We start from the raw sequence: 20,829 nt of genomic DNA, 5'->3' as shown, positions 1-20,829 counted from the left end.
TTAGCTAGACCGTTCCGTGGAGGACTCATCACCCAGGCAAGGGTGGACACACACACAAGCCCCCACCGGTCTCGTAGCGTCTCTCCTGGTGCGTCTGAGGGGGGGTTCCCCAGACCCTACTTTTATCCCCACTCACGGGGTCTCAGATGTCAGTCAGGCTGGGATGATGCAACACATCAACCAGACCACTCTGGTTGCCCCCTGAGGGGTTTCAATGAATAGAACAGTACTCAATACACAATTCCTTCTCCAAGAGACAATAGCAGTAAGCTCTCTCATTTCCTGGGTATCAGACCCAAAATATTAGCGATCTTGCGATTCTCAAAAAGGGGGGTGGGGCGGGCATTGGCGATTCTGTAACCTTCTGCCCATCAGAGTTGCTCCTCATTCGTAACACCATGAACAAATAAATAAAACAAAAAACATCTCTTGATGATGTATAATGTAAATATAATCCTAGATCCAAACTCAAAACGTCCCAGTAACAACATCTTGAACTTACAGTTATTGCCAAAGTCTTGACACTAACTGTTTTTGCCTTCTTTTTAGGTGTGCACGTGGTTACTATGGTAATCCGAGAATTGAAGGGAGTGGTTGCGTTCAATGTGAGTGTGATGCTATTGGTTCGTTACCTGAACCATGTGACACAGTCACTGGTCAGTGTACTTGCAGACCAGGAATGAGGGGCTGGACCTGCGATAAATGCATGGAGTGGCATGCGCGTGAAGGCATGGAGTGTGTCTGTACGTATCCTCACATTACTCAAACTGTGTGGGCTAATGTTCAATTTCCTCATCACAATAGCCTCAGACTGTTCACATTTTTGAAATGAAGTGACTAAAATCAGGATTGTTCAAGAAACCAGGATTGGAGAATAGATATCTCAAGAGGGCAATAGGTCTAGAGTAGATTGCAGAAAAAGGGAGAGATAAGATCATGAAGGGAATTGAAATATAATTTTTTTTATCTGTAAACAGCTACTTTTAAAAAAAGTCCAATTATCCTTATTCACTTAGTAAAATCTTAGATTGAGAAGTTTTGGAATATGATCCTCAGTTTGCTGTCATGGATTTTAAAATCAATTTTCAAATCAGTGTCTTAGTTTTCAATAAATTTGAAGACTGAAATATTTTCATTGTAAAAAAGCTCCAACGGATATGGAAAGTGCAGATACATAAACTACTAACAGACTAAGAAAAGACCTTAAATGCTCACTGTTTGACTTTATATGTGACATACATAAAGATAGCTAATCTTGAGCCCATGACTACCAGCCTCACACATCCATTATTACAGAAACTTTTGAAAGCCATTACAGGAGCATTTATCACTATATTTCAATTTACACCTTGTCATCACTGTTCTTCAAGGAACCGAGACTTAATCTTTGTAAAATCTATGATGTCAGGTTAATCAAAGGCATTGTGAACAAAAAAAAAAGTTTCTCTTAATTCATGATTTCTTTATTGCTTTTCAATCTGGCTGAAAGGCTAATGCTTAAACAAACATTACTATTGAAACAGAAAATTAAACCAGCCATGAAGCTTCAAGGCCACACCACGTTAAAACCGTAAGATGGAAAATTCAGCGACTCTTGATGTATCAGTTTGTATTAGATAGATAGATAGATAGATACTTTATTCATCCCCATGGGGAAATTCAACTTTTTTTTTCCAATGTCCCATACACTTGTTGTAGCAAAACTAATTACATACAATACTTAACTCAGTAAAAATATGATATGCATCTAAATCACTATCTCAAGAAGCATTAATAATAACTTTTAAAAAGTTCTTAAGTCCTGGCGGTTGAATTGTAAAGCCTAATGGCATTGGGGAGTATTGACCTCTTCATCCTGTCTGAGGAGCATTGCATCGATAGTAACCTGTCGCTGAAACTGCTTCTCTGTCTCTGGATGGTGCTATGTAGAGGACGTTCAGAGTTTTCCATAATTGACCGTAGCCTACTCAGCGCCCTTCGCTCAGCTACCGATGTTAAACTCTCCAGCACTTTGCCCACGACAGAGCCCGCCTTCCTTACCAGCTTATTAAGACGTGAGGCGTCCCTCTTCTTAATGCTTCCTCCCCAACACGCCACCACAAAGAAGAGGGCGCTCTCCACAACTGACCTATAGAACATCTTCAGCATCTCACTACAGACATTGAATGACGCCAACCTTCTAAGGAAATATAGTCGACTCTGTGCCTTCCTGCACAAGGCATCTGTGTTGGCAGTCCAGTCTAGCTTCTCGTCTAACTGTACTCCCAGATACTTGTAGGTCTTAACCTGCTCCACACGTTCTCCATTAATGATCACTGGCTCCATATGAGGCCTAGATCTCCTAAAGTCCACCACCATCTCCTTGGTCTTGGTGATATTGAGACGCAGGTAGTTTGAGTTGCACCATATCACAAAGTCCTGTATCAGTTTCCTATACTCCTCCTCCTGTCCATTCCTGACACACCCCACTATGGCCGTGTCATCAGCGAACTTCTGCACATGGCAGGACTCCGAGTTATATTGGAAGTCTGATGTGTACAGGGTGAACAGGACCGGAGAGAGTACAGTCCCCTGCGGCGCCCCTGTGCTGCTGACCACCGTGTCAGACCTACAGTCTCCCAACCGCACATACTGAGGTCTATCTGTCAAGTAGTCCACTATCCAATCCACCATTTGAGAGTCTACTCCCATCTCCGTTAGTTTGTGCCTTAAGATCTTGGGCTGGATGGTGTTAAAGGCACTAGAGAAGTCAAGGAATGTAATCCTCACAGCACAACTGACCCCATCTAGGTGAGAGAATGATTTGTGCAGCAAATATGTGATAGCATCCTCCACTCCCACCTTCTCCTTATACGCAAACTGAAGAGGATCCTGGGTGTGCCTGGTTTGTGGCCTCAGATTCTGTATTATCAGCCGCTCCATGGTCTTCATCACGTGCGACGTCAAGGCAACAGGTCTGAAGTCATTCAACTCCTTTGGTTGTGGTTTCTTCGGTACCGGGACAATACAGGATGTTTTCCACTGTCTGGGTACTCTTCTCTGCTCCAGGCTCATGTTGAAGATGCGCTGTAGTGGTTCTCCCAGCTCAGTCGCACAGGCCCTCAGTAATCATGGGGAAACTCCATCCGGTCCAGCCGCCTTGCTGGTACAGATCTTCCTCAGTTGACCTTCCACCTGTGCAGCCGTAATCCTGGGCGTGGGCAAGGTCTCCTGTGAGTGGCTATTTTCCTGTGAGGGAAGTAAGCCTGGTGTGGATTTCTGCGGTGAGGATGAGATTGAGCTGTCGAACCTGTTGAAGAAGTTGTTCAGCTGGTTCGCTTTCTCCACATCTCCACTTATGTTCGCCCCCCGCTTTGCACCGCATCCGGTGATGATCTTCATCCCATCCCACACCTCCTTCATGCTTTTTTTCCGCAGCTTTTATGCCCTTTGGCAGTAAATTTTCCCTGAATTTATGGAAAGTCTTGTGAATGACACTTCCCCTTAAAAAAGGCTTATCTCCTTATCTCATTAATGCCACTACTTAATTAATAGGCAAAAGTATCAATTCAATGACATTTCTGAAAGAATTTCCAGTCTATCGTTATTTTTGTTAATGCATTTAGTATTTGTTTCTGCACATCCCTCCACTGACTGTGGCAGATGTGAAGCAGAAGTTCATGAATATTCCAGTTAAATCCCCCAGGATAATTATGTTGCATTACTATGATAGGCTAACAGAGCAAGGAAGTCAAATATTTTGACAAGTTTTTAACCCTGGAGTAATTGGAAGGCAACGATGATGTAGTGATGAACTCTACATTGTAAAACACAAGGAACGTGTCATAAACCTTGAACTATCTGACCTACATTTCAGTAGCTTGTTCCTAATGAGCAACAGTCTCTATCTTAACAATTAAATTGGTGATGGTACAGGGCTTTAGAATGATAGAACATAGAAGTCTACAGCACATTACAGGCCCTTTGGCCCACGATGTTGTGCTGACCATGTAACCTGCAATAGAAACTGCCTAGATTTTCCCTATCCCATAGCCCTCATAAGTTTGTGCTTACAAATTTTGTTACATTATTAAAATATATTCTATCCTTCAAATATAAAAAATATATTTTATGCCATTGCACCTTCCTTTTATGAGGAACTGTACGGAAGATGTGATATTCTTGCCACAATGGCTAATTTATGAATTGGATGAGCATTGCTTCTCACTGCGCTTGTGGTTAAGGACACTTGCAACATTTCCTGATCACTGGTTGGAAGAGAATTCAACTAAACTGGTAAAAACTGATTTAAGGTTGGAGAGAGGTTACAACCTCTTGGAATATATGCATGAATTATTTCTCTTGAATGGTGCTGTCTCTGAAATTATTGCTTTTAATTCATTTTGAAATGTTTGATGTGAAGTGCTTTAGCAGGAGGTTTGAAGTGTTTTTTTAATATTTTACACTAACAAATATTAAGGCCATTTGGAAAGTCCTAACTGTAGAAACAAATCTTTAATTATTTGTAAGTTGGTTGTATCAGAGACATTTGATAGTATACTTTTAAAGTATAGGCACATTTTGAAATATTGGTTTGAAATATTGCTCGTTCCAAACTACAATAGTACTCATTAACAAATTCTGTTATCCCAAGGATGGAAGGAGTAAAGATTTTCAGACCATAGGGTCTGAGGATGTACAGGTGAGGATAGGAGACACACAACAAAATGGATAACTATCTGCAAGCTAGAGCTGAGGGAAAGTTACTGGGGTAACAGCCAAACAGATACAAATAATTCAAAAGATTACATGACACATATCTGAAGTGGACAATGGACAGAAGTTAACATAAGGGAGCTAGGGCTTTACTCTTTGGAGAGAAGGAGGGTGAGAGGAGACATGATAGAGGTGTACAAGATATTAAGAGGATTAGATAGAGTGGACAGCCAGCGCCTCTTCCCCAGGGCACCACTGCTCAGTACAAGAGGACATGGCTTTAAGGTAAGGGGAGGAAAGTTCAAGGGGGATATTAGAGGAAGGTTTTTCACTCAGAGAGTGGTTGGTACGTGGAATGCACTGCCTGAGTCAGTGGTGGAGGCAGATACGCTAGTGAAGTTTAAGAGACTATTAGACGGGTAAATGGAGGAATTTAAGGTGGGGGTTAAATGGGAGGCAGGGTTTGAGGGTCGACACAACATGGCGGGCCGAAGGGCCTGTAATGTGCTGTACTATTCTATGTTCTATGTTCAATATTACTTAATGCATTTTAAGAAGTTATCATAGAGGCCAAATACACACGATTTAATGCTTTTGGAGAGTTAGTTAAAGTTAAGAGGCCAAATCTCGTGCTAAGCACCGATTAGGAAAAGTAATAGTCATGTGCCTGGAAACTGAATTTGAAAGCAGCATTTTTCTAAGCATCGTACAATTGAAAATGGATTTTCTTCCCCTCAAATGATACATGATATGGACTAGGTCATTTCACATCACTCCATAATTTCAATGCAGAATTTCGTGGCCAGTTTCAGCAAATCACCAACTTCCTGTCCTCCCTCTTCCCTTCAGTTACTGGGGATACGCCACCAACCATTTTCCATTGATCTATCAGTTTCAGCCTCTCGCTTTGCTGGCCTTTGACATTAGGGTGTGCTAGGATCTTTAAAGAGCTTTCATCAAGCAAACAATGAAATTGCATATTTACTGATTGTTGCTAAAATCAAGAAAATAAAGGTAAATGAGATTAGATCACCAAGTACAATTAGTTGGTATAAAGTTAGGTAAAGTTTAAATTTTATACTGCTAAGTGGTACTAAAAATTTTATTTTTATAATCAATATGTCTGTCATCTCTGGTTTAATTTTTAATGAAAATATTTTCATTTGGCTTTATGACTTTCCATATATTTTTTCCAGTACTGACATTGCACATAAATCAGTACATAAATAATGGAAAATTATGTCTTAATGGATTATAATGAAGCATCATGTTGTTTTGTTGCATGGATCTGGAAAGCATAAGATGTATGTACACCCAAATGCATTTATTAATCCTAAATACGCCTGTAATTCATTGCCAGGTAAACAGTGGCAACACACTATTATTTGATATCCAAAATAAGACCATAAGGAATAGGAGCAGAATTAGGCAATTTGACCCATCAAGTCTGCTCCATCATTCAATCACAGCTGAATCCTTTGTTCCCCCTCCTTAGCCCCACTTCCTGGCCTTTTCCCTGTAACCTTGATGCTATGTCCTATCAAGAACCTATCAAGCTCAGCCTTAAGTACACCCAATGACCTGTGGTAACAGACTCCACAAATTTACCACCCTCCCTGTTTAGAAAATAGTCTGTACATTTATTTCTACTGACAAAGTGCATGACCATGCATTTTCCAACATTGTATTTCATTTGCCACTCTCTTGCCCATTCTCCTAATCTGTCCAAGTCCTTCTATAGCCTACCCATTTCCTCAACACTACCTGCCCCTCCACCAATCTTTATATCATCTGCAAACTTAGCAACAGAGCCACCTATTCCATTATTTAAATTATTGATATTCAGCATAAAAAAGAAATGGTCCCAACACTGACCCCTGCGGAACACCACTAGTCACTGACAGCCAACCAGAAAAGGATCCTTTTATTCCCACAGAAAATAAATCAAATAGCCAATCAGCCTTTTTAAAACAACATTTGATTTGTACCACTTTGTAGGTATGCCTGTTATGCCATCATAGCAGATAGCAACATCTATTTAAGACTAGAGCAAAGGCAGGCAGAGTAAGAATCCATATTGGTTTCCGTTAAAACTTCTGTAACATGAAGGAAAGGGAGTCAATGTGAGAACTACTTATTCAGGCAGAGGAAGGTATGAGCGGCTCAATTCATGAAGCAGACTGCCTGCAGGGAAACGAGGTGGAGAAAATAACAAGTTAAGATACGGAAACTGTTGAATATTGAACTATTGACGATATAAGTAAAAAGATTGGACAAGTAATGACGAGGAAATAAATAGGTTCTAAAATGCATAGACAACTAAACCATTGTGCCTACTTTGAAAAACTTGCTTGAAGATCTTAGGAAGAAGATAAAGTAGTTGGGGGAGAGTTCGCAGTTATATAGGCTTAGAAGGAGAAATAAGATCAGATATATATAAAATATATATATGTGGCGACCCACTTCCTAGCACTCGAACCGGCTCACAAATAGCCAGCACGCGGGACTGTGAATACATGCCCCCTACAGCATCCGTGCCCAGGGAGGGCAGGATCAGGAAGGCTTTAAAGCGAAGCCGTGAAGTTCGAATAAAATCTTTTTGTAACTGCAGTTCACTGACTCCGTGTCGTTATTTAAGCGCTGCGTGTAGCACACCACTATAATTGGTGACCCCAACGGCCCAAACGATATTTGGGCCGAAGATGACCGACGCCGCATCTGTTCATGCAGTTTCATTGAAACTGCCAGGCTTCTGGACGCTGCAACCTCACCTATGGTTCCAGCAAGCAGAAGCCCAATTCCACATTCGGCAGATAACCTCAGAGGACACACGTTACTACTATGTGGTGAGCTCCCTCGACCAGGACACAGCAGCCCAGGTTGAGGAGTTCCTACAGTCTCCCCCGGAGGACGGCAAGTACACGGAATTCAAAGCCCTGCTCATAAGGACTTTAGGACTCTCACAGCACGAGCGAGCTGCCCGCTTACTGCACCTGGATGGTTTGGGAGACAGACCTCCATCGGCTTTAATCAATGAGATATTGTCTCTGGCCGGAGGACACAAGCCCTGCCTCATGTTTGAGCAGGCATTCCTGGAGCAGCTGCCCGAGGACATACGCCTGCTGCTGTCCGACGCGGATTTCAGTGACCCTGGGAAGGTGGCGGCCCGGGCGGACTTGCTGTGGAACGCCAAGAAGGAGAGTGGGGTGTCCATCGTACAGATCACCAGGCCACACTCCCAGCAGCAGACCAGTCCAGGCCCGGCAGCAGAACTCGCTAACCCCAGAGGCAGGGGTGAGGAGCCCAACGAACAATGGTGCTTCTACCATCAGCGGTGGGGCGCAGAAGCCCGCCGCTGTAGCCCGCCCTGCAAGTTCCCGGGAAACGCCAGGGCCAGCCGTCGCTGATGGCTACGACGGCTGGCCGTCGGGATAGCCTCCTGTATGTGTGGGACAAGTGGTCGGGACGCCGTTTTTTGTTCGACACCAGTGCCGAGATCAGCGCCTTACCTCCGACGAGTTACGACACCCGCAACAGGGCACCGGGTCCCACCCTGAGGGCCGTGAACGGCAGCACAGTAAGGACCTATGGCACCCGTACGGTGCAGCTACAGTTCGGCTCCAGCCGGTTTACATGGGACTTCACACTGGCCGCCGTAGCCCAACCGCTCCTGGGCGCGGATTTTTTGCGGGCTCACAGCCTGCTGGTCGACCTGCCGAGGCAGAGACTGGTCCACGCTGAGACCTTTCAGACGTTCTCCCTGGGAGAAGCTCAGTTGCCAGCCCCACACCTCAACTCCATCACGCTGTCCGACAACGACTTCACCAGAGTCCTGGCGGATTTCCCATCGGTTCTGGCACCACAGTTCACGGCTGCCATGCCCCGACATGGCGTACAGCACCACATCCCGACACAAGGACCACCCCTCCACACCCGTGCTCGAAGGCTTCCCCTGGACAAGTTCCGACTGGCGAAGGAGGAGTTCAAGCGGATGGAGGAATTGGGGATCATACGGAGGTCCGACAGCCCATGGGCCTCCCCCCTGCACATGGTGCCCAAGGCGACAGGGGGCTGGAGACCATGCAGCAACTACCGCAGGCTGAACGAGGCTACAACACCGGACCGCTACCCTGTGCCGCACATTCAGGACTTTGCAGCAAACCTGCACGGCGCACGGATCTTCTCCAAGGTAGACCTCGTCCGGGGATACCATCAAATCCCGATGCATCCTGACGACGTCCCCAAAACGGCACTCATCACCCCTTTCGGCCTTTTCGAGTTCCTCCGCATGCCGTTCGGCCTGAAGAATGCCGCACAGACGTTTCCGCGGTTGATGGGCACGGTGGGACGCGACCTGGACTTCGCTTTCATTTATTTGGACGCCATCCTCATAGCCAGCAGCAGTCGTCAGGAGCATCTGTCCCATCTCCGTCAACTCTACGCCCGACTGAGTGAATACGGCCTGACAATCAACCCGGCCAAATGCCAGTTTGGGCTCAACACCATTGACTTCCTGGGCCACAGGATCACTACAGACGGGGCAACCCCTCTGCCCGCTACGGTAGACGCAGTTCGCCATTTCCCCCGACCCACCACAATCAAAGGCCTTCAGGAATTCATGGGTATGGTAAATTTCTACCACCGCTTCCTCCCTTCAGCTGCCCGAATCATGCGCCCCCTGTTCGCCCTGATGTCAGGTCTGGGCAAGGACATTACCTGGGACGAGGAGTCCGCCGCCGCTTTCATTAAAACAAAAGAAGCCTTGGCAAATGCCGTGATGCTAGTGCACCCCAGAATGGACGTCCCTACCGCCCTCACAGTGGACGCATCTAACACGGCAGTCGGTGGGGTACTGGAGCAACTCATCGAGGGTCGCTGGCAACCCCTGGCGTTTTTCAGCAAACACCTGCAACCACCCGAGCTCAAATACAGTGCTTTCGACCGGGAACTGTTGGCGCTATACCTGGCAATCCGACATTTCAGGTACTTCTTAGAAGGTAGGCTCTTCACCGCGTTCAAGGACCACAAGCCGCTTACCTTTACGTTCACGAAGGTGTCCGATCCCTGGTCGTCCCGCCAGCAGCGCCATCTGTCCTACATTTCTGAATACACGATGGACGTCCGGCACGTCTCGGGTAAGGACAATATCGTGGCGGACGCGCTCTCTCGCCCTAACATTCATGCCCTTTCCCAAGGGGTAGACTTTGAGGCGCTGGCAGAGGCGCAGCAGGCAGACGAGGAGATCCCTAGTTACAGGACCGCAGTCTCCGGTTTGCAGCTCCAGGACCTCCCCGTAGGACCAGGTGAGAGGACCCTACTCTGTGACGTCACCACCGGCCAGCCCCGCCCCGTCGTTCCGGCAGCCTGGCAGCGGCGCGTTTTCAACTCCATTCATAACTTAGTGCACCCCTCCATCAGGACAACCGTCCGGATGGTAGCCAACAGGTTCGTTTGGCACGGACTCCGCAAGCAGGTCAGTGAATGGGCCAGAACGTGCATGCACTGCCAAACAGCCAAGGTGCAGCGGCACACCAAAGCTCTGCCGCAGCAGTTCCACCTCACCCACCGGCGTTTCGACCACATTCATGTGGATATCGTGGGCCCCCTGCCAGTGTCGCGAGGAGCGCGGCACCTTCTGACTATCGTGGACCGGTTCACAAGATGGCCAGAGGCGGTCCCGCTCACCGACACCACCTCCGAATCTTGCGCCCGGGCACTGATCGCCACCTGGGTATCCCGCTTTGGTGTACCGGCCCACATTACCTCCGACAGAGGCGCCCAGTTCACCTCCGGCCTGTGGTCAGCTATGGCCAGCCTTTTGGGGACACAGCTGCATCACACAACTGCCTACCACCCACAGTCGAACGGACTAGTGGAGCGTTTCCACTGTCACCTAAAGTCGGGTCTCATGGCCCACCTGCGAGGAGCTAACTGGGTGGACGAGCTTCCCTGGGTCCTACTCGGCATCCGCACGGCGCCCAAAGACGATCTGCACGCCTCGTCGGCCGAGTTGGTGTACGGCACACCCCTGGTCATCCCCGGGGAATTTATACCAGCCCCAAGGGGGCACAAGGAAGAACCCGCAGCAGTCCTGGGCAGACTACGTGAGAGGCTCGGCAACCTGGCCCCCATACCCACTTCGCAGCATGGGCAGAACCCGACCTGCGTAGCCAAAGACCTGCAGAACTGTAAGTTTGTGTTTGTACGAAGGGGCGGGCATCGGCCACCGCTACAGCGGCTCTACGAGGGGCCGTTTACGGTGATCAGGAACAACGGGTCCACATTCGTGCTGGACGTTGGGGGGAGAGGGAAGGTTTTCAAGGTGGACCGACTCAAACCGGCCCATGTGGACGTGGCGCAACCGGTCGAGTTTCCGGCACCGCGGCGCAGAGGCAGACCTCCCAAACAGGGTCCGGCCCAGACTATGGACATTGGGGGGTGTATCGCCGGTTCTGGGGGGGGGGGGGGGTTATGTGGTGACCCACTTCCTAGCGCACTCGAACTGGCTCACAAATAGCCAGTGCGCGGGACTGTGAATACGTGCCCCCTACAGCATCCGCGCCTGGGGAGGGCGGGATCAGGAAGGCTTTAAAGCAAGGCCGCGAAGTTCGAATAAAATCTTTTTGTAACTGCAGTTCACCGACTCCGTGTCGTTATTTCAGCGCTGCGTGTAGCACACCGCTACATATATATGTTTCTGTGCTGTACTTTTCTATGACTGATATATATATCTTGGAAACTGATGGTTAATGTTTAATAGTGAAGTCATTTCCCAAGAAGAGATTTGAAATTGGTCAGGGACTTGGCATTTAATCTTCAAAGTGCTGAAATAAGCTCCCCAAACAACAACAAAACTTAAGGACCTTGTTCAAAATGGAAAGAAAGATAAGAGTACTGTATATATTTTTTTAAATTTCTGCTTTTATTTCAGATTTGCAGAATGTAGAACATAAAACATCTCAGCACAGGAACAGACCCTACATCCACAGAGTTGTGTCAGACGAACAAAATTGGAATTCAAATGCCCAACTGCACTACTCCCTTCTGCCTGCACAATGTTCACATCCTTTCATTTCTTCCACATTCATGTGCCCAAGAGACTCTTGAACGTGCTATTGGCTCCACCACCACCCTAGGCAACACATCGCCCACCGCTCTCTGTGTTTAAGATATTGCTCTGCACATCTTCTTATTACTTACTCCCTCTCACCTTAAATGCATGGCCTCTGTTCAACCATGCAAAAATGGTACTGTTTGTTAACTCTATCTATGCCTTTCATAATCTTTTAAACCTCTATCAGACTCCATCATTCCAGAGAAAACATCCCGTGTTTGTCCATGTATAGCACATGCTCTCTAATCCAGGCAGCCTTCTGGTAAACCTCATCTTGACTCTCTCCAAAGCTTTGACATCTTTCTCTTAATGGGGCAACTAGAACTGGATACAATACTCCAGATGTGATCTGATTCAAGATTATAAAAGCTGCAACTTAATGTCTTGACTTTTGAGCTCAATTTCCTGACTAATAAAGACAAGTATGCCATATACCTATTTACTACCTTATCAACCTGTGCAGCCACTCTCAGGGAGCTGTGAATCTGGACCCCAAGATCCCTCTGCATATCAATACTCTTTAGGGACTTGCCATTAATAGTATTGTAATACAAATTTCCCAAATGACAGCAAGATTTAAAGGCCTTGTTCAAGTTTGAGAGAAAGTTTCCAGTTTATTTTGTCTTCAGTTTCCATTTTCATTGTAGATTTGGAGAGCATAAAACATGGCACAGGACCAGGTCTACAACAAAATGATGTACTAAATTAGTAATTAAGTGCCTCTTTATGTTCAGTTGCTCAAAGTGCGACATCTTACGTTTGGCTGGGTTAAACTCCATCTGCAGCTGACCTATATCGAACTGTATACCACCGACCATGTTATTTATATCACAAACAACAGAGGTCCCAGTATGGAATCTAGTGGAACCACTAATAGTCACAGACCTCCAACCAGAAATCACATTGACCACTAGACTTTGTCTTCTTTGGGCAAGTCAATTCTGAATCCAAATGGCCAATTCACTGTAAATCCAATACATCTTATTCTTCTGGAACTTAGAGTATTTTGCTTTTATGTCTTGTGGTGAAACACAGATATGTTTGTATCACAATTCTCCAGACTTTATTTTTATCTATTGTTGTCCAAATAGCTTTGTATTAATGTTGAAGTTATCTTTCACCAGCTTGTGATGATAAATGCACTGGACTTCAGCTGAATGACCTTGAAAATCTTAACCAGATGATCACAAGGCTGAATCTCTCTGGACCCTTTCCTCCTCCTTATAAGGTGCTTTTTAGATATGAAAATGTATCTCAAGAATTGAAGGTAAGAACGTATTTCTTCCTCAAGCTATTTGTTCAAGTTATGCTAACAGATCCAAGTGAAAAAGTAATTAAGACAAGTAAAACCCCTTTGTAAAACGTAAATTGGCAATTTACCATGTTTTAGTGGTATTGTAACAGATGAAAGAGTTAATACTTTTCTTTTGTTTATGGTTGGATAACAAAGATTCATGTTATTCCCAACAACTTGTGAATACTTTTTGTTGAGCAATAAATCATAATGTGAGTTTGTTTATAGTTCAGAACATAGTTGATTGATCTAAAACTGTAGGAGATAAATAGTTGATCTTATAATATGAAATTATATATATGTGCTATCCATGATTTTTCTGATCTTAAGGCTGAAGGTAAGTTTTTAAGATGATCTTCCATTTGGTGAGGTAACTTTTTAGAAACAAAGAAAAAGTTCTTCCTCCCTTGTCAAGCTCAGTTTAATTAGTTTGAATTAGTTTGTTGCTAGTTAATGTCTTACCTTGGAGGTACTTTGCTGATTATATTCAAAAGTGATAAGAGCACTTTATGTTCAAGGGTGAGATTATATTTTCTGAAAATCAGCAACATTGGTGCATTTGTTCAATTCCATCAAAAGTGGATGAGGAAATACTCATTAAGACATCTTCCACTGTTAGTCATTGACAATAACAAACATTTCAAGAGAATGTTTAGTATGCAAAGACATCCAACTGAATTTAAAGAGAAAAACGTGAATGATGATCCATAAATGAAACACACAAAATGACCAGAAGCTTAATCAATGGTTTAGTACAGTGGATGAGAACAGTAGGGAGAGAATTCCATTTTATGGGAATCATGTTGCTTAAATGAAAAAAAGAAATGCACAGTGCAAAGGGACACTGTTTGGGGAAAGGGCTCTATAGAAGAACTTCAAAGCATATGCTGTTAAATCAATCAGAGATGAAAATTTTAAAGAAAATATACTGTTGCCAAAGAGGACCAAGTTGAAAAATTACTGGGATGCTCTAGGATGCAATAAATGTTGCCTTTCTAGGTTTGCCCTGTTTATAAAAAGATGGGTAAATAATAATCACTGCTTGACCATCAGTAAACTGATGGAAGATGGTGTCAACAGTTTTATCAAACAGCTCAATAGCCTATTTATTTCTTCCCAGTTTGAGTTCTATCAGCACCTTAACGTCCCCACCCCCACACTATTCCCAGCTGCAGATCTCATTGTTCAATGCTTGAAACAAATTACAAAGAACTGAAGCCCAGAGATGAAGCGAGAGTGTCTTTTGATGTCTGGACAGCATTATGTCAACTGTAGTATGCAGGAGCTCTGGTAAAATTGAAGTCAATGAGTGTGAAGGGGAAAGAAGAATATTTCTGGTTATTGGAGGTCAATCTTTCAAGCTTCTGAACAGCACCACAGGAGTTCTCAGTGCAACTTCAAACACTCAGCTGCTTCATTAATGATATCCCATCTTTTCCATCAGAACGCTCAGAAATGGGATCTTCACCGGGGTTTGCATTCTAATTAATACTCCAAAGAAAATAGAACATAAAATATACAGTATTGTGTAAAAGTCTAAGGTACCCTAGTTGGTTATATGGTTTCAGACGGTATGGCCTCCACAGAGACCTGATCTCAGCATCATAGAGGTTGTCTGGGATTACCTGGAGAGACAGAAGCAAACAAGACGTCCAATGTCTACAGAAGAACTGTGGCAGGTTCCCCAGGATGCTTGGAGAACCTGCCGCAACCTATCAGCTGATTTTCTTATAAAACTGTGCGACAGTGTGCCTAAGAAAATTGATGCAGTTTTAAAAGCAAAGTGTGGTCATGCCAAATATTGATTTGATTTAGTTTTTTTTTACTGTTTACTGTTCTTTTTAGTAATTTTTTTGATATTTAGAAACTTTTCATTACTTATGAAAGCATCTTTGCTTTACAGAATTTTTTTTACATGTGCCTAAGCTTTTTTGCACGGTACTGTAGAACAGGAACCGGCTCTACAGCCCACAATGTTGTGCCGAACCCAATTATACAAACACAAACTAATTGCTTCTGTTCATATCCTTCAATTTTCATCAGATTTCTGTGCCTATCTAAATGTCTCTCAAATGTACCTAATGTATCTACCTCCACCAATACCCTAGGCAGTGCATTCCATTCACACACTAGGCTATGTTTAAAAAAAAAATTGCCCCTCATATCTCCTTTAAAATTACCACCCTCTCACCTTAAATGTATGCCCTCTGGTATGGGACATCTCAACCCGGTGGGAGAAAGATATTGCCATCTGCTCTATCTCTACTTCTCAAAATGTTATAAACCTCTTTCAGATCTCCCCTCAGCCTCCACCACTCCAGAGAAAGCAACCCAAGTTTGTACAACCTCTCATTAAAGCACGTGCCCTCTAATTTAACTAGCATCTAGATAAACTTCTTCTGTACCTTCTCCAAGACCTTGGCATCCTTCCTATAATGGGGCAACTAGAACTGTATGAAATTCTCCAGGTGTGGCCTGACTAGAGTTTATAAAGCTGCACATAACTTCCTGACTTTTGAACTCAGTGCCTCAACTAATAAAGGCAAGCATGCCACAAGCCACCTTAACCTCCCTATCAACCTGTGTAGCAACTTTCAGGGAGCTATGATCTTGGACCTCAAGATCCCTCAAAGCTCATCAAAACTGTTCAGGGTCTTGTCCTTAACAATTTACTGTCTCTCAACATTTGACCTACCAATGTGCAACACTTCATATTTGGCCAGGTTAAACTCCATCAGAATTCCTCCATCCATAACTGCAACTAATCTGTATCCCCTGTATTCTTTGCCAGATCTGTGCTATCCACATCCACCCATCTGTGTGTTCATCCTGGTCATTTATATACATCAGAAGTGGCCAAGGTTCCAGTACAGATTCCTGCAGAATGCCACTAATCGCAAACCTCCATCTGGAATACTGCAACTTCTTTTGACCACTACACTCTGTTTTCAATGGGCAAGCCAGTTCTAATGGCTAGTTTCCCATGGATCCCATGCACCTTATCTTCTGGATGAGCCACCCATAAGGGACTTTGTCAACTACCTGACTAAAATCCATGTAGACAATATCTCCTGCTTTACCTTTACCAATGACCCTCTTCACCTCGACAAAGAACAATATCAAGTTGGTAAGACATGACTTCCCCAACACAAAACCATGCTGACTCTCCTTAATTAGGCCATAACTTTCCAAATGCTCATAAATCCTAACCCTAAGAATTCCCTCCAGTAACTTCTCGACCACTGACGTGAGACTTACCGGTGTATAGTTTCCAGGATTATCCCTGGTTCCCTTCTTGAGTAATGGAATGACATCAGCTACTTGCTACTCGCCTGTGGGTAAAGAGGACAAAAATATGGGTCAGGGGCCCACCAATTTCTTCTCTTGCTTCTTTCAATAACCTGGGGTATATCCCACCAGGTCCTTGGGACTTACCCACATGTGCTCTTTAAGATACCCAATATCACCTCCTGCATTACCTCGAAATGCCCTAGCAATCAGTGCTCTGGGCATAAATCTCCCTATCCTTGGTATTCTCTTTCTCCTTGGTAAATGCTGATGTAAAGTGCTTATTAAGGATATTGCACAGATCATCTGCATTCAAGTAAATGTTTCCCCCTTTATCCTTGAGTAGTACTACCCTGTCTCTAGTTATCCCCTTGCCCTTGATGTATGTATAGAATGCCTTGGGATTCTCTTTTATCCCACTTGCCAAGGACTTTTCCTGGCTGCTCCTGGCTTTCCTAATTCCCTTCAGTTCTTTCCCGCTGCTTTATAATCCTCAAGGGCTCTGTTTGATTCTAGCTTCCTAAGCTTTACATACATCTTTTTCTTCTTGACTGAATTCATCACCATCCAAGGTTCTCTTAGCTTACCGTCCTTGACCTTCCTTCTGTCTGAAATGTAACTGTCCTGTACTTGTGCACCTGACCTTTAAACACCCTCCACATCATGTCCCTCTGAGTGCAGCCATGATATTGTCTCTGATCAGTAGTGTAACTCCCCCACCTCTATTATCTCCCTCTCTATCTTTTCCAACACATTGAAACCCTGGGACATAAAGCACCTATCCATATCTCTCTCTCTCAACCAACTCTCTGTAATGGCTACAACATCATAGTTCCATGTACAGATCCATGTTCCAAGTTCATCACCCTTACCCATAATACTCCTAGCATTAAAATACTCACACTTCAAATTATCTGTCCCACTATCAATTGCTCCTGCCCATTTTTACTGGCCCTGCCAGCTACCTTTTCTCCACTTTCTGACCTGGGGCTCTGGTCCCAATCTAGATCAAACTAGTTTAAACCCTCCCGAGTAATACTAGTGAACCTCTCGGCCATTTTATATTGGCTCCCCTCCAGTTTAGGTGCAACCCATCCCTCTTGTACAGGTCACCCCCGACCCAGAAGAGGTTGCAATGATTCAAGAACCTGAAACCCAGCCCCCTGCACCACTTCCTTAGCCACTCATTCATCTGTACTGTCATCCTATTTCTGCCCTGACTAGCACGTGGCTCCAGCAGTAATCCAGAGATTACTACCTCGGAGGTCCTGCTCTTTAGCTTCTTTCCTAACATCCTGTACTTTCTGAATGGGGTCCCATCCCCCTTTCTACCTATGTTATTGGTGCCAATGTGCACCACAACCTTTGGCTGCTTACCCTCCCCCTTGAATATATTCTGTGACCACTCTGAGACATCCTGGACCTTAGCACCTTTGGTAATTTACTTAAATCATGCAATCAGGATGCATGTTGTCCGGAACCGTGCTCTGAGGTGAACACCCTACTTTCAGTTTATCAAAATCAGGTAAATCCTGGAGTCTGGGACCAGCTGACAGATTTGGCGGGCACATTAACGGAAACATCCAAGGACGGTAGTACACTTCTCTGCTCAAAGCCATGTCACCATCGAGATGGGTCTATTGAGGAATATAGGGTAGCAAAAAAGGAGCTTAAGAAAGGACTGGGGAGAGCAAGAAGGGGGCATGAGAAGGCCTTGGCGAGTAGGGTAAAGGAAAACCCCAAGGCATTCTTCATTTATGTGAAGAACAAAAGGATGACAGGAGTGAAGGTAGGACCGATTAGAGATAGGGGTGGGAAGATGTGCCTGGAGGCTGTGGAAGTGACTGAGGTCCTCAATGAATACTTCTCTTCGGTATTCACCAATGAGAGGGAACTTGATGACAGTGAGGACAATATGAGTGAGTCTGATGTTCTGGAGCATGTTGATATTAAGGGAGAGGAGGTGTTGGAGTTGTTAAAATACATTAGGACGGATAAGTCCCGGGGCCTGAAGGAATATTCCTCAGGCTGCTCCACGAGGCAAGGGAAGAGATTGCTGAACCTCTGGCTAGGATCTTTATGTCCTCATTGTCCATGGGAATGGTACCGGAGGATTGGAGGGAAGCGAATGTTGTCCCCTTGTTCAAAAAAGGTAGTAGGGATAGTCCAGGTATTATAGACCAGTGAGCCTTACGTCTGTGGTGGAAAAGCTGTTGGAAAAGATTCTTAGAGATAGGATCTGTGGGCATTAGGAGAGTCATGGTCTGATCAGGGACAGTCTGCATGGCTTTGTGAAGGGTAGAATGTGTCTAACAAGCCTGATAGAGTTCTTTGAGGAGGTGACCAGGCATATAGATGAGGGTAGTGCAGTGGATGTGATCTACATGGAATTTAGTAAGGCATTTGACAAGGTTCCACACGGTAGGCTTATTTAGAAAGTCAGAAGGTATGGGATCCGGGGAAGTTTGGCCAGGTGGATTCAGAATTGGCTTGCCTGCAGAAGGCAGAGGGTCGTGGTGGAGGGAGTACATTTGGATTGAAGGGTTGTGACAAGTGATGTCCCACAAGGATCTGTTCTGGGACCTCTACTTTTTGTGATTTTTATTAATGACCTGGCTGTGGGGGTAGAAGGGTGGGTTGGCAAATTAGCAGATAACACAAAGGTTGGTGGTGGTGTGTATAGTGTTGAGGATAGTCGAAGATTGCAGAGAGACATTGATAGGATGCAGAAGTGGGCTGAGAAGTGGCAGATGGAGTTCAACCCGGAGAAGTGTGAGGTGATACACTTTGGAAGGACAAACTCCAAGGCAGAATACAAGTAAATGGCAGGATACTTGGATGCATGGAGGAGCAGAGGGATCTGGGGTACATGTCCACAGATCCCTGAAAGTTGCCGCACAGGTAGATAGGGTAGTTAAGAAAGCTTATGGGGTGCTAGCTTTCATAAGACAAGGGATAGAGTTTAAGAGTCGCAGGGTAATGATGCAGCTCTATAAAACTCTGGTTAGGCCACACTTGGAGTACAGTACTGTGTCCAGTTCTGGTCATCTCACTATAGGAAGGATATGGAAGCATTGGAAAGGGTACAGAGGAGATTTACCAGGGTGCTGCCTGGTTTAGAGAGTATGCATTGTGATCAGAGATTAAGGGAGCTAGGGCTTTACTCTTTGGAGAGAAGGAGGATGAGAGGAGACATGATAGAGGTATACAAGATATTAAGAGGAATAGATAGAGTGGACAGCCGGCGCCTCTTCCCTAGGGCACCACTGCTCAATACAAGAGGACATGGCTTTAAGGTAAGGGGAGGGAAGTTCAAGGGGGATATTAGAGGAAGGTTTTTACTCAGAGAGCGGTTGGTGCGTGGAATGCACTGCCTGAGTCAGTGGTGGAGGCAGATACACTAGTAAAATTTAAGAGACTACTAGACAGGTATATGGAGGAATTTAAGGTGGGGGGGGGGTTATATAGGAGTCAGGGTTTGAGGGTCGGCACAACATTGTGGGCCGAAGGGTCTGTACTGTGCTTTACTGTTCTATGTATCTATGTATTTGTCATTGAGCTGCATCCCTGGACTCCACATGGAGTTCAATGCTTCAGTACAATCTTACTGGGATTGTCCCACTAGTGCAGGGTGTGCGAGGCCCTGAAATGAGATTCTTGGATGAAAGTTTTGCTAGAAGACAGAGCCCAGTCAGTTCATCCAAGGATGGTAGTACACTTCTTTGCTCAAAGCCATGTCACCATCGAGAACTTGAAGTTAACTCGAGGGTAAGCAGGTCAGCCATTTGCAGCTGGACCAGGTAATTGTAGGTATGTGATGACTGAATGATCGATCCGGCTCAGAATTATTATACAGTGTGTCATAACTACAGTTAGATGCTCGGTTGGAGGAGCATTACCTCCTAGTCCATCTGGGTACCTTCCAACCTGATGGCATGAACATCAATTTCTCTAACTTCCAGTAATTTCTACCCCCTCTCCCTTCTATGTTTTTCCATTCTCCTTACCCCCTTCTCTTCTCCTCACCTGCCTATCATCTCCCTCCTCCTCCCTTTTCTCCCATGGTTCACTCTCCTGTCCTGTCAGATTCCATCTTCAGCCCTTCACCTTTTCGACTCATCACCTCCTGGCTTCTTATTTCATTCCCCCTCCCTCCCCTCCCTCTTACATTCGCACTCAGCTGGCTTCAATGATCACATCCCTTGTACTTCTTCCTCTTCCTCACCTCCTTATTCTGGTTTTCTCCCCCTTCCTCTCCAGTCCTGATGAAGGGCGTTGGCCCGAAACGTTGACTCTTTGTTCCTTTCTGTACTTGCTCTCTGACCTGCTGAGTACTCCAGCATTTTGTCCGTGTTACTATGGTTACGTGCTTTACAATCGTGTAGAATAAATGTATTGTGCAATTAATCTGACTTCAGTGGAAATTCCAGCATGTCCA

At 45.0% G+C, this 20,829-nt stretch overlaps 1 protein-coding gene across 2 annotated transcripts in view; it reads left to right on the top strand.

Annotated features, from left to right (window-relative positions):
• lama2 (laminin, alpha 2) overlaps positions 1-20,829 on the top strand; it is a 374,730-nt gene that overhangs the window by 273,098 nt on the left and 80,803 nt on the right. The window contains exons 32-33 of one of the 2 annotated variants that reach the window (XM_073057306.1): positions 550-605; positions 12,934-13,076. In XM_073057306.1, the coding sequence (XP_072913407.1) occupies positions 550-605; positions 12,934-13,076 (199 nt within the window). Of the gene's footprint in view, positions 1-549; positions 744-12,933; positions 13,077-20,829 lie in introns of both variants that reach the window. The other variant, XM_073057305.1, reaches the window with a different exon arrangement.

Source organism: Hemitrygon akajei, chromosome 9, assembly GCF_048418815.1.
Source record: "Hemitrygon akajei chromosome 9, sHemAka1.3, whole genome shotgun sequence".
Classification (NCBI taxonomy): Eukaryota; Metazoa; Chordata; class Chondrichthyes; order Myliobatiformes; family Dasyatidae; genus Hemitrygon; species Hemitrygon akajei.
Note: the sequence above shows the minus strand (reverse complement) of the source record. Positions and strands in the feature narration are given on the sequence as shown.